At 45.1% G+C, this 13,897-nt stretch overlaps 1 protein-coding gene across 1 annotated transcript in view; it reads right to left on the bottom strand.

Moving 5' to 3' along the window:
- Positions 1-9,376: 9,376 nt before the first annotated feature.
- PHLPP1 (PH domain and leucine rich repeat protein phosphatase 1) overlaps positions 9,377-13,897 on the bottom strand; it is a 140,039-nt gene continuing 135,518 nt past the window's right edge. Inside the window, exons 16-17 of the mRNA XM_075744901.1 lie at positions 12,755-12,983; positions 9,377-10,794 (exon numbers count right to left, since the gene is read on the bottom strand). Coding sequence (XP_075601016.1) covers positions 9,661-10,794; positions 12,755-12,983 — 1,363 coding nt within the window. The 3' untranslated portion in view covers positions 9,377-9,660. The remainder of the gene's footprint in view (positions 10,795-12,754; positions 12,984-13,897) is intronic.

The following is a 13,897-nucleotide window of genomic DNA, read 5'->3' as shown; positions in this document are numbered from 1 at the left end:
AAAAGGCAAAATTGTGGGGGGTGAGGCCAGAGAGGAGAGAGGCTATTTACTCCTCCCAATAGGCTTAACATAACTTTTGCATTTACAAATAATTCAGTTATCTGGAACTGTAAATCTGTCACTGCTGGAAGAGCTGCACGTGTTAGGGCATTGCCCTCCTGCTGCTGACCTGCTGGAAGGACGAGGGACCTTTGTACCCATCCACAGAAAGGAAATCTTCAGGTAAGCACAAACAACAAGTTTTCCTATTTTCTTAATGAGTTTAAGAAAACATTCCTAGAATATATTAAATTTTAATCACAATTTAAGCTCTTCCCCTTAGTTCTTCAGAGGAGTTTGAGTGTATCTGATGTGGAGAAGCAACTAGGGACACAAACCGGTTGTGCAACAGCAGAAACTGAATTCAAGGTTTAGCGCTAAGAAAAGCCGGCATCTCAGTTTACATGAGAAACAGCTTTAAAGTGATGAGAATACATACAGGGATTAGAGTACCAAAGAACAGTCTGAATGGAAATTATTCTTTTGTAATCCAGGTATTTTAGTCCCAGTACAGATTTATGTTCATTAAAGTTACTCTGGTAATTTTCCACCACAACTTACATTCACCGTAAGTTAAGCTATAAATACAACACAGACCTTCGGTAACTCTGAACTTAATTACATTTGCAGAATTTGCCCGTCTCCTTTTCTTTTTCAAGACTCAGATAAGTCATTGAAGGGGACTATGACCACGTTGTTTGTGACAGCTGTGACATTTGTCATTGCTCATCTCTTCCTCAACATCCATCTCCAAGAAAAGGTGGCGCTCGGTGTATTGCGGCAGCCTAATGCCAGCACAGCATAAAAAGTGTCACAGATGCTCACCATCATCCATCATAAATAAAACATGAGACTCCTTGCAAGGTCCGCGGCTTGTCAGGGCATTCGATGTAATTGGTTTTGGCATGTGACAGTGCAAAATGGGCAAGTCACAGGATGCCCTTCATTGCTACAAATGGTCTATTGATTTCCAGCCGTACCGTTCGCACACAGACCCGCACCTGCTCCTGCACTTCCCAAAACTCTCAGGACATGTTGGAGAGCTCAACATGGGAAACGCGTGCGTGCATCTTACAGGTAATTAGCTATTCAAAAGGATGTAGAAAGGCTCATGAGACAGATGCACACAAATAAGCATTATATATTTTAAACAGGTGTTAGAAAACTCATTTATGGTTCAGATATATTACTTTCAATACTACAAGAGAAACTGTATAATGGAGGTGTTCATCAATGACCTGGATGAGGGGACAGAGTGTACCCTCAGCAAATTTGCTGCTGATAGAAAACTGGGAGGAGTGGCTGATACACCAGAAGGTTGTGCTGCCATTCAGTCAGATCTGGACAGGCTGGAGAGCTGGGTGAAGAGGAACCATATGAAATTCAACAAGGGCAAGTGTAGGGTCCTGCACCTAGGCAGGAATAACTCCAGGTAACCAGCACAGGTTAGGGGTTGACCTGCTGGGAAGCAGCACTGTGGGGAAGGACCTGGGAGTTGTGGTAGACAACAAGCTCTCCATGAGCCAGCAGTGTGCCCTTGTGGCCAAGGAGAGTGGTATCCTGGGGTGCATCAAGAAAAACATGGCCACAAGGTCAAGGGAGGTTATCCCCCTCCCTCTACTCTGCCCTGCTGAGGCCACTTCTGGAATATTGTGTCCAGTTCTGGGCTCCCCAGTTCAAGAAAGACAGGGAACTACTGGACAGAGTCCAGCAGAGGGGTACAGACATGATGAGGGGACTGGAGCATCTCTCGTATGAGGAAAGGCTGAGAGAGCTGGGTCTGTTTAGCCTGGAGAAGAGAAGACTGAGGGAGGATCTTATTAATGCTTATAAATATCTAAAGGGTGGATGTCTAGAGGAAGGGACCAGACTCTTCTCAGTGGCATCCAGTGACAGGACAAGGGGCAACGGGCATAAACTAGAACACAGAAGTTCCATCTGCGTACGAGGAAAAATTCTTTACTTTGAGGGTGACAGAGCACTGGAACAGGCTGCCCAGAGAGGTTGTGGAGTGTCCTTCTCTGGAGAGATTCAAAACCTGCTTGGACATGATCCTGTGCAACCTGCTCCAAGTGAACCTGCTCTAGCAGGGAGGTTGGACTAGATGATCTCCAGAGGTCCCTTCCAACCCCTACCAATCTGTGAGGTGTTTAGGCATTTATAGGTATATGAAAAGTTTGAATTTTGCTATCCTGTACTGACTTCCAAGATAAATATGGATAACGGAAGCGCAGGAGGACAAAAGGAGGCCAGAATTTGCCCAGCTGTTTAGTGAAAATTAGAATTTCATCAGCTGTGAAGACACTATGTGCGTGCATATACATTACTCACAGGCTTCCCACCATACCCAGATTTATAGACTTAAGCATAGCTCTGCACTATCATCTGCACACCCACACCACTTCTCGCCCACACCACAGCAGCCCATATCTGCAAGCATGAAGGACTTGCCACAGTGACTTCTAAATACTGAGTATTTTAGGGGAGGATTTTCAGCACAGAACAATGGAAGCCACGGGACACTGGAAGAGCTGGTAACAGAAAATGAGTTTAAGACTTTCTAAGCGGAGGTTAGCTAGTGTTCCTAGTCACTGGGGGGCGGGGGGAAGGGGGGGGTTACAAACACTAAAAAGGGCGTTTTCCTTCCTTCAGATTACAAAAATAACTCCCCAACAAAATGGCCTTATTGTTGCTGAGGAACTTAAAGGAGAATCAAATTTCTACACTGTTGTCGATCAGCTCTGATGGTGAAGACTAGGCAATTTATTGGTCTAAATAAATAAGGCATGCTCTGATCAAGATCCCATTGCCCTTTCACTAACACCACTTGAGAGCTCACTAAGTCCACCTTCTTACCTGGCAGCATTGCAGATGCCCTACTCAGCTGTAGCAGGTCTAGCTTCTCCAGCCCTCGCATCCTCATTTAGACTTGCAGCGGTCACTTCTAAGACTTAGGTGGCTTCAGTGTTTGGCCTGTATGAAGCCGCTACCTGCTAACGTCAGCGTCGCTGCCCTGTGCTCAGCAGAAGGAAGGCTTCTCCAGGCCACTGGTGTTCCTGCACGATTTTCACGCCGTGGTGTACAGAAGAGTGTAAGATGCGCTCGTTTCACTGGCGCCATCCAAGGATGAAGATGCAGCAGTCCTGGGTCCTGTCCTGCGGTAACACGAGGGGGAGCCCTTGCAGTTTTCAATTAACAGAAACAGCAGCAATACGCCTTTTTCTACCCCAAACAGAAAGGCTCAGCTCCTAATCAGAAAAAAAAACAGGAGGCCTGAAAGCCATTTCTTATCTTCTTCACAAGAGACTGCTTCTGATTCAAAGAAATGCAAGCCACAGATCACTAGGAGAGGGGAAAGTCACTCACTATGGATCCTCTCCCCACGGGTCCCTGTTTCTGAAGAGAGGCCAGGATGGACCTCAGCCTCGTTTCTCCATGTTCTCATCTAATTTGTCATTTCAAGGCACTCCAAGAACGCCGGGGAAAGACTTTGCTGGTACCCAAGCTGATTCTGAATAGCTCTGTGGTCAAATTTTGGCCAACAGAAATGAGAGAATGGGATAATCTCTTTATCCCCCGTTAAATGACTCTGCTGTGGGTGATGTGTCCATAGGGCTCACGAAGCCTGCTTTGGGGCAGCTTTCCTGCTTTCAGGGGGACAGCTTTGGCCACTTCATAAAGACTCACCAGTTTTTGCTCTCCCTTGCCACCTGATTTTAAATACATGTGAGCGGAGTACTTCACTATATATTCTAGGCACTATTTTGTGCATAATATGTCACTGTATATTCTATAATTCTACTTATATATTCTGGTTTTCAGGACCAAGATAAGTACTAACTGCAAGTGCACCTACTGCAAGATTTTTTAAATTATTTTTTTTTTTTGGTACACAATGTTGGCATCTCTCCCCTTAGGAGGGATTACAATGCAAAAGCATCTTATTCACAAGTCACTGACTTGCATACTTCTGCTACACCAGCCTTCCTACATAGTTCTGCATCCCAATTTTATTTAAAGCATTCAACAGCATACATTTAATTAGCAAAACAATTCCATCTGTTCTGTGAGTCAATACTGACAACTTTACTGTTAAAATACACGTATTTGTCCCGGTGCAGCTGTGCTTAATCTGACAGGGGGGGAAAAGAGCCTGCTGTGCTCAGAGCATCATGTCTAGTGCCCAGGTTCCCATTGCAGGCTGCAGCCCAGCTGGCACCGGGGGGCTCCCAAAGGCCTCCAACAGCCCCATCCCTGGCCAGGGCTGGCCCCTGGGACTCCTAAGTCACCTCTGAAGGCACTTTCCACAGAACCACTGGTAAAACATCCCTTTTTCTGGTGGTTTGCTGAAGTTTTGGCAAGTGACAGAGAAGAACAAGCTCAGATGAAAATGTGAACCAGGCGCCTGGGGCTGTGCCGAGCAACAGGACACTGGAATTGAGACCTTAATGGGGGCTGGGGCAGGAAGAACCAGCTAAAGCTCACCCACCAGCAGGCATGACCTCCTGACTGTGGTACTGCCAATTTCATCCTCTTCCCCCAGCCTGAGGTGCAGGAATCCAGGCTCTCTGGTTCTCCTCATCCATTGCTGGGTCTCCCCCCCGGGGAACGGACCAGCCCTGCCTGTCCCAGCTCTCTGTCATGTTGCAGTTGTTACACGACAGCTTCCTCACTGCTGCAGTGCCGTCAAGGTCCTGACCGGCTCTTGCAGGTTAAGCGTCTCCACCTTACAATATTAAGAAAATAGAGAAAGAGATGAGGTAGCGTCTGCCCTGTTCAGATCCTGCCTCAGTCATAACCTAGAGGGCAAGCTTAGCTCATTGTGGGAAATAAAATGTAGGATAAGGTATCCGAGTCAACCGCAGGTGAATGCCAACTTGTCAGCCTGAGAAAGGATGATCTAAAGGATGAACTGTTGAACTCAACAGGAATAGAATAAACAAATAAAGTCTGGGGAAAAGTAGGGACCAATCATTTAAACCAAGGACTTGGGGCAAACAAGGAATTTTTTTCCCCCACTGATGTCCTAGATAAATGGTATACTGATTCTGACCTGGTTCTGCTGTTAATCCATGAAATATTTAAGGTTTTTCCACCCCCACCTTTTGTTTGAAATGGCTGTGAAAAGTTTTACTTGTTCTCAGGCAGCAGATGAAATTTAACTTTCATCTTTCCATAGAAGCAGTAGTCTTGTTCGGTTCGGTGTTTGAACATTTACACCATCCGCATAGGACGCAGCGTACCCCTCACCAAAACACAGGCCATCAGGAGAAACACATTGGTTCATGCAGCACCCCATGAAATCCTCACTGCAAGCAGCGCAAGCATGCAGGTAACAAATCGGTAAGAAACAAATCAATTAATCCAACAATAGTGCACTAAGTTGGCCCTGAAGCAAGTCAATTGAATAAAGCAGGACAGTAAAGCAGGTTAACAGAAAAAACGTAACCGTGGAGTCATTTAACAGACACCGAGATGTCCTGGTTCCAGATGAGCCTAAGAGATTATTATTTTTTTTTGGTTACCAACTACTGGCCGCACCACTCGCCCTGCAGCCAAAGCTCTCAGGGACCTGACCCTACAGCACTGTGGAGAACTGCCCACTTTAAGACTTGAGGGCGCTCTCCTCTTCAAAAAGCTCATCTCTTCACAGAGCGGCACGCAGCGTCCAGGGAAATCAGGCTGAGCAGGCTGAAGCTACTGCTCTGTTTGCTCCTTTGAATTCTACTGCCCTGCTTTAATCCATTCAAGCCCAGACCGGTAAGCTGTTCTCTAGGTTATCCCAACCAACCAACCAACATTTGCAAGCCTAGAATCCAAAGGAGATCATCCATGAGTGGGGCAGATGCACGTATTACCTCCAAAGGTGTGCACGACACTTCATGAACACCCACCCCCACCTGAATGTGCTTCCAAAGTGGCAAAGTTATACTTAAAAAAAATGCATTTAGTTTTTTAGAAAGTTACATACACGAGTTGTAAGCACAATGGCTAGTGATTGGGTTGAGATCACTACAAAGAGACTACTTAAAGGGTAATACACAGGGTGCTGCAGTCACAGCACAACGTTCTCCTAGGAGCGAGGGAGCCAACCTACATGGACCTAGTTGGCTCACTCCAAGAGCAGTAAGCCAGAGGAAGGCAATGCCACCACAGCACTGGTTACCAACAAGTGTGCCACGTGCTGAATGCGCAAGCAGAACGTCAACAGGTTGCTCATGCACAACAAAAATGTGTTGTGCCAGAGCACTGTGCCAGAAAGTTATCTATTTAAAGTTATCTTCCAGAAAATAATGTAAATATGCTCATTTTTCTGCCAGCAGCCATCTACCTCCTCCTGTTCATGCATTTCTGCTTGCCTCAGATATGGCTATCAGCAAGTTTCAAAGGACACAAAAGGTTTGATTATAAAGGTAACAGGGCCCTACATTTTCCCCAGACGAAAGCCTTCCTTTATTTTCAGTCCTCAATCTTTGCCCATGCTGCAGCCGTGAAGTTCTGCAAACAAACCCACTTCTCTTGAGTCAGATACTTCCTGGTAGATCAAAGTTGTGTAAAATACACCGTGCACATAATCATGAAATCACGTACAACAGTAATACACCTAGATGAAATCAATTACTTCAGTTTCAATCTTCACTAGGCAAGAGCACAATAATCCCCTTTTATGAAAGACGACAGCGATGTTCAGAAAAGTTACAAGTTGTACCTTGTTTTCCAAGTTCCAGTTTAACGCCAGAACAAAATACCCTTTGCCCTTATTTAAAAATAACTGCTAAACTTTGCAAAGATGCTCCCAGCTATCCAACCTACTGATCTAGTTGAGCACGTTATGGAAAGCGCAGTAGAGGGATGAACAACTCCCTGTGAACGCATCAATCCTTCGCATTACAACTTAAGACAGGCTATGAATGCAAATGTCTTCTTCAGGCAGACCAGAAAGGCAAAGCTACAGCTCCTCAGCCAAAATCCTGTCACTTCGATGCTACAGAAGCCCTGACTCCAGGACGCCGTCGCCAACTCTACAGAAGGCCCCATGCTGAAAGCGGCAGGCTTTGGTGGGCTGTCAGGCTTGACCGCCTATGATTCAAGGTAAGGGCGTAAGGAGAGAAACCGCATTGATGCCTATAAGCTGCTAATGCCACAGGGGCTGGCAAGGTCTCGGACTCTCTCCTTCAAATGAAGGGAAGGGAAAGTACTTATGAAGCCCACGTGCATATACTCCTGTTCACATGAGACAAGGGCACAGCGGAGCCCATCAGTTCTCAGTGCCAGGCCAAAGTTTAGCTCATGTGAAATGGTTCCTTTTCCATTCCTACTCTGACCGCAGTTTTTCTCTCCGGAGTACTGCACGTACAGCACACCAGAGGCACCTCGGCATGATCAGAGACCACACATGGTGGCAGCATGATTTCTCCTCCACTAGCTGTGGGTGCTACGTGGAAGAGAATTGTCTCTCCCCCCACCCCAAGGTACAGAGAATTTTCCAGCTTGCTCAGGAAACCCTAAACTTGCAATCACTTGTCTCGGCCATGGTAGTGTCCTTGCTAGTTACCACCTTCAGCCTCAAGCAACATCTGAACAGAAAACAAAAAAAAATCCACTTTCCAAGGACACTAAGGAAAGTTAATCGTTCGACAAAATTTGAAATATACAAACCATTTGCCAAAGAACACCTATGAGTTACTAGCCAATAAACCATAAACTTTTTTTTGTTTAAATGCATTATTTAATGAGTTTTCTTTAAGAAAGAAATATTTTGAAGCCTAAATTACAATAAAGTACAATCTTCTAGACCTACAGTAGACAGTGCTATAAACATTTATCAAACCAGGTATTTTCATGTTTGCTCCTCTGCTGCTGCTGTTACTATTTAAGGAAAAGAAACTCAAAAGTCTCATGTTAACAGCAACCCTGTCCTAACTCGGCTAATTCACCCCAGAACAGAATAAGGACAACAGCCTGTACCACAGTCCTCTCCCAAAATACAGACCAGATGTTAAGCAGGAACAAGACACTGTCATGATCACACAGTAATTCAGTGTTTAAAGAGCGACAAGTATAACAGAGCCGTTAGTTGGAGGCAGTATTGAAAAAAGAGTGTTGCTCCTTTCCCACAGGAATCACCAAAAAAAAATGCCCTTTTGCTACCAAACTACCACTGAACTCATGTTTGTTCAACGCATCTGAGCAAATCCGAGTTTACACAGGGAGCTTAGAGTTCACTTTTCCACCTTCTCCTTATATTTTCCTTCTTCTCTCCGTATCCACTGTTTTCTTTCTCCCTTTCCTTAGCCCGCATTATCCCTTCATCACTTCTATCTTCAGTTACTCAGTCCCAGCGGGATAGAGCCAGAGCAGCGCTCCTCTTCAGTCTTCCGGCACTGTCAATACTGTGGCAAAGGGCAAATCGATAGTGCTGAATTAGTACTGAGAGAGGGGAAAAAAAAGAAACAGGTCAATTCCTCACAGAGTTTTTTCCTATCTTTTAAAGGCCATTTTGCGTGCCCTTTTAAATTCTAAAGGTACACATGAACTTCTGCAGCTAGCGTAAAAATGTGATTGAGCCGAAAGTTTCAACACTTCTTGGTTTGAACTGGGCAGTAGGCTGATGAACCGCAGCAAGCCACTACTTGAAAGCTGCTGCTGGGCTATTCAGACATAAAAGCAGACATCGGGTGTAAATTTCATATTTATTATAACAAAAATTATGACATGTTCATTTGTGCATTCGGCTTTAATATAACTCTTGGTATGTAAATGTTCTACAGCAAATGAGCTCTATACAATCATGCTGGTTGTGGCAGCAGTAAGGAACACAAACAAAACGTGTCTGTGAAAGTAAGGAAAGAAAGACACCAGAGGAAAAAGTGGGTTTCTTTAAATGGTCTACACCATCTCGGCTCTAGCTAACTTGTACGCAGCCACTCAGTCCGTTACGCTCAATGACCATGGCCTAAAGAGTCGCTTAAGAAAAAAAGGTCAGTTTTTCAGGTTGTGTCCTTAATGCCAAGGCTACAAAACATGTAAGCATCACTATACAACACTGAGCTATTTACAGGAATTTCCCAATCAACTGTTCTCTCAGAGAAAATTAGTGAATCTCAGTGACTTAAGTCACCTGAAAGAGTAAAGCAACTCCTAGGAGTTAGTCTCCATATTCTACAAATGTCTATCATTTTCAAGACCAAAAAAAGCCTTTTCTCTCAAAGAAATACAGTATTACAATATTACTTAAATCATTTAGCACTGGCTACTGCCCTGCTTTTCAAACAAAACAAACAAGCCATTTTAAAAAATATTACATCATCATCTGTTTCTCAACAATATATTAAACCTTTTTATTTTTTTATTATTTTTCGTTTTTTGTTTTTACACTTGATATGTTAAGGGAAGGTTAACTATTTTAAACTTTACCGGTCAAGCGTCTCTAGAAGAAAGTTGATGAATATTAAACCTAACAAACTGAAAAGCTGCAGTTATCTGTAGTGGCAGGATAAGGAAAAGGAAGTATATAAATGAAAAGGATAAGGAAAACCCCTGCTGTAATGTGAGCCCACTGGGTCCCGCACTCAAGTCTCCTTATTTGTTAGTTTATTTCTGAGCAGTAAATAGAGTGGGTCATAGTGGTGTATCATAATAGTCTGCCAGGTGGTCCATTGGATACTGCCGCTGCTGCTGCTGCTGTTGCTGCTGCTGCTGTTGTTGTTGTTCCTGGTGCTGCTTCATAATCTCCTTGACTTCTTCTTCAAGCTCTGGTGGGATGATGAACTGGTCGTCGGGATCGGGTTGTGCTGGAGCAGCGAAGTAGCCCCCTGTTTTTCTGAGCGGCGCGTCCGTTGCAACTTCAATTAAGTTATGGCTCCTCTCTTGTGGTGCCACAGAACCGTTGCCCCGCCGGCGCCCTATTGTGCCCGTGGCAGAATATTCAGCTTTCCTGGGAAGGCCGGGCTCGTCTTCGTTGGCACTGATGACGATACCTTCGTCACTGGCTTCCACCGGCACTTGGAGAAGCTGCTTCTCCTTTGCTCGGCTGCAGTGGATATCCACCTCCACTTCCACACGGCTGCCATTGGTGAACACCCCCTCAATTGGCTCCTCATCGTCGCTGTCAAGCCCGTTGTCGGAGAAGGCGCTGGAAAACGTGGCGCTGGAGAGCTGACGTTGGAAAGAATTAGAAAGGCAGACGGGGTGCAGCATGCAGCGCTGCTCCCCCGGGTAGGCCGGGCTGTTCTCATTCATGGCTACCTGGGGAGGCTCATCGGAGGCCGTGGAACCCACCTCGCTGCTCATTTCAGAGGTGGAGATCTCACTGCTGATCTCTGAAGCCATGCCGCTGCTCGAAGATGGCATCCCAAGCGCATCTGTTGGCCTGTCCTTGATGACCACGTTGACAGACTGGGGGAAAATGCCTGGGCTGGGGGGTGGGACCCCATTAAGTTCACAGCAGCAGAAGCTGTCCTCTGTCACGTTGAGCTGAACCACGACAGCGCTGATACTGTCATTACAGCCATAACTCTGGGCCAAAGTGCAAAGCTTCTTCGCGGCTGCCAGTGCATCAGGCACGTTCCTGACTGCCTCTACTGCTTCATCCATTGAGAGGCTGTCCCACAGCCCCTTGCTCCCCAGAATGAAGAACTCATCTTGCGGAGTTAAGGTGATGGACTGGACGTGAGGACGCGGCACAACACTTGGGTGAAGGAAGGTGTACCCCAAGATTCTTGTTGAATCCGTCACACCGTTCACTTTGCCATCCTGAAATGAGAAAGGGCAGGAAATTGGAAACAAAGCAGACACGGATACACAGCACCTGCATCTCCTTGCCTTTTACCAATGGCTGTTTTTGCAGTCCCCCCAACACTGCCATTTACAAACCAGAAGACAGAAAAGCAAAATGACTTGCAAGGAGGTGACAGAGCTGGGATTGGAGCACAGCGATGGCTGGTTTCCAATCCTGCGCTATGCCTCCTACACCCTACTGATTTGTCATCAGCATCACCTATGCACAGACCAACAAAGCAGAAGTCTGCAACAAAGAGCCATCTATTCTGCTCCTGCAGCTGCAAGAGCCAACTGGACTAATGTTTTACCAGTGAGTCAGACTTATCCCTCCTCCACCCACGATATCTGGCTTTATACAGAGCAAAGAAGCCACACACAGCTCCATTTGATATAGGGGCAGGTCATTCAGTTATGACTCTCCTCTCTCTTGCAGCTGTAACAATTGTATGTTTCATCTTGGCTCATCACTTTGGAACAAAAGTTCATTTAAAAAAAATAAAACAACAAAACTTTAAACAAAGCATGCAAGTCAAATGCAGCAGAGAGCAAGCCTGCATTTCTCAGTCAGCTGAATTGTAGTGAAATGTTTTACACGCCCCAATTACTTACTACGTTTCCACTACTTAGATATGACATTTCCAAGGGGAGGAGGAGTAATATCTGAAGGGAAAACATCAGTAAAGATGGACGTATTTGAGAAATAACTCCCATGCACGTCCAAATCCCAGGATCCCGTCCTGATTAGAATCCAAGCTGCCAGAATAAGCAGAGCAAGTGTCTGAAACCGCAAGCCTGGCTTTCTGTCAGCCTGCTGGGGATAGCTGCACCCTGCTAATTGCGTGTTCAAGAAGAACAACAAAGGTAAGGATTTACACTCATTTGGTCCAGCTGATGACTGCGGTGGTTATTATAAAGCAGATAACCATAGAAAAGTGAACCAAGACTAAAAAAAAGCTTCCCCTTTAAAACCACTCAGAAGAAAAAAACCAAAACTTGTTGGCTTGTTAACTTCCCCATTAGAAGGCTGACAGCAGTGATAAGCCATCAACATGCATGAAATCAGTGAGTCATCTTAAGATTCAGTGCAGAAATTTCCCTTCTCCTCTAAGGAACAACACAAGGAGCGTGCCTCAGTGATGCACACTACGTTGGAGTGACTCCCAACTTGTCACGTTTGAGATCCCGGTCATCACCTTTCCCTGGCAAGATCAATAGGCACATATCTTATTCCACACACACCCCCCTACACACACGCATACAAACACCCTGCTCACGGGCGTACAGCAGTGAGTTTTCTGCCCTTTCCTTCACCATTAAGAGGATTCAATAGTTATCTATTCTTATGCATGTGTCACACACGGCAAAGCAAAACTGACAGCTGTGGCTTCAAGTTTGTAAGAAGGGAACAAATAGTCTTCTCCTCTCTCGTGGTTCAGCCGAGCACAGGATGGGTTTTCCTTTTGGGCAAGTGCTCTCTTCAAGAGCTGCATGTCAAAGGGCAGCTCTGGGAGCATAGGAGCTCAGACAGCAAAGTCAGCCTGCCAGGAGCAAGGAGTCTCCTAAGGGAAGAATGGCATCGCTCCAAGTGCTCTGCCCTCTCATCCTTTTCAATTGGAGAGGCTCTTCATGACAGCTCTAATGCAGAAATTCCTCTCCCCATCAGAAGGGGGATGTCTGCTTTCCCGTTTCAACACAACACGCTCACAGTTGCTTGCTCTCTGAAGCTAACCAAAATCCAGCATGGCAATGGGATGGTAAAGCAACTTGATTGCATGACATGAATCACCTTGAAAGGTAAAGTGCAACCCTGGAACCCGTACCATTAACAGCAGCTCTTAGAAGTTACTAATATCGACATGTAATTTCACACACTGCTGTGCAAATACTCTCCAAGGAAGCTGCAAGCTGCAACAGTCCCTAACCATTCTCTAACCTCTGTGATAATGGCCTTATGCTGCTTAATCCTCTTCAGCTCTTCTTCACAACTCATCATGTAACACCTGGACAAAGGCAGAGGTTTCCCATTCCGGCAGAGAACAGTTTGGCACTTCCCCACGTTCGCTGAGGTTAGCGTGAAGCATCCACCAGGGTCCATGGGATCATGTTTTATGTGGCAAAGGACAGCAGAGCCTCCAAGTTTTTGTCCAGCTGTTCCAAGTTTCCTGGAATTGAAACAAAACAGTGATTGTTCTTTAATTGGAAAAGAAGTGTTATGGGTACTACAGAGAAACAGCTGCTGTCGTGCAACCACAAGCACTCAGGGCATTGACTGTATTGGATCACTGGGACAGAAACAAAAGTCTCCACTGAAGACTGTGACACTATGGCAGCATTGCAGAGAAATCACGTGCAACTCCCGGGCAGTGTGTTATTTATACATATGTAGATACACAAATCTGCTCAATTTTAGAGCAAAAAACCCCCATCTTCGCACATTTAAGAGTTGCACAGTTGTGTCTTCCTCTACATCTTAAGTTTGTTTTAAAGGTCACATCAAGGGAAACAGAGAGGGTTAGAAAGGTACTGACAACTATTAAAGGAGTACAGGTAGACCTTAAAAAGGGGGTTCATATTATCCATCTGGTTCTTCAGCTTCTGAACCTACAGGTTTTAATATAAAATAATTCTAACTGTAAAAACACTACTTTTGAGCAAAACCAGAAGTTCACTGTATTGTGATGTCTTCAGAATAATGCTCTTAAAGTATCAAATGATGACCAAAAGCACAGTGGCTGTAAAGTCCACTGTAAGAAGGCACACTTTTCATTTATCCTGTCAGTTACTAATATGTTAAATAGGTTCTTAGAAGTATTTAAGCCTGCTGTTTTAGCAGAGATCATAGTGGGGAAAAAAACCCCACCATGGATAAAACTGAAGTTTTCAGAATCCTGTCGTTAGAAGGTAGATCATTTCAATACTAGACCGTGGAAAAAAAAACATCCATCCTTCCCAGTATCTTGTTTATCAGGGCCTTCTCCTATAGTAATTAGGAGTTATAGTAATTAGAAAGCTAATTACAGAGGTTACTAAAATTTATATTAAGGCTACGTACATCTGGCAAGAACTTTTGATTCAA

This window comes from Balearica regulorum, chromosome 2 (genome assembly GCF_011004875.1).
Source record: "Balearica regulorum gibbericeps isolate bBalReg1 chromosome 2, bBalReg1.pri, whole genome shotgun sequence".
In the NCBI taxonomy this organism is placed as follows: Eukaryota; Metazoa; Chordata; class Aves; order Gruiformes; family Gruidae; genus Balearica; species Balearica regulorum.
The sequence above is the reverse complement of the archived record's forward strand: the minus strand, read 5'-3'. Positions and strand labels throughout refer to the sequence as shown.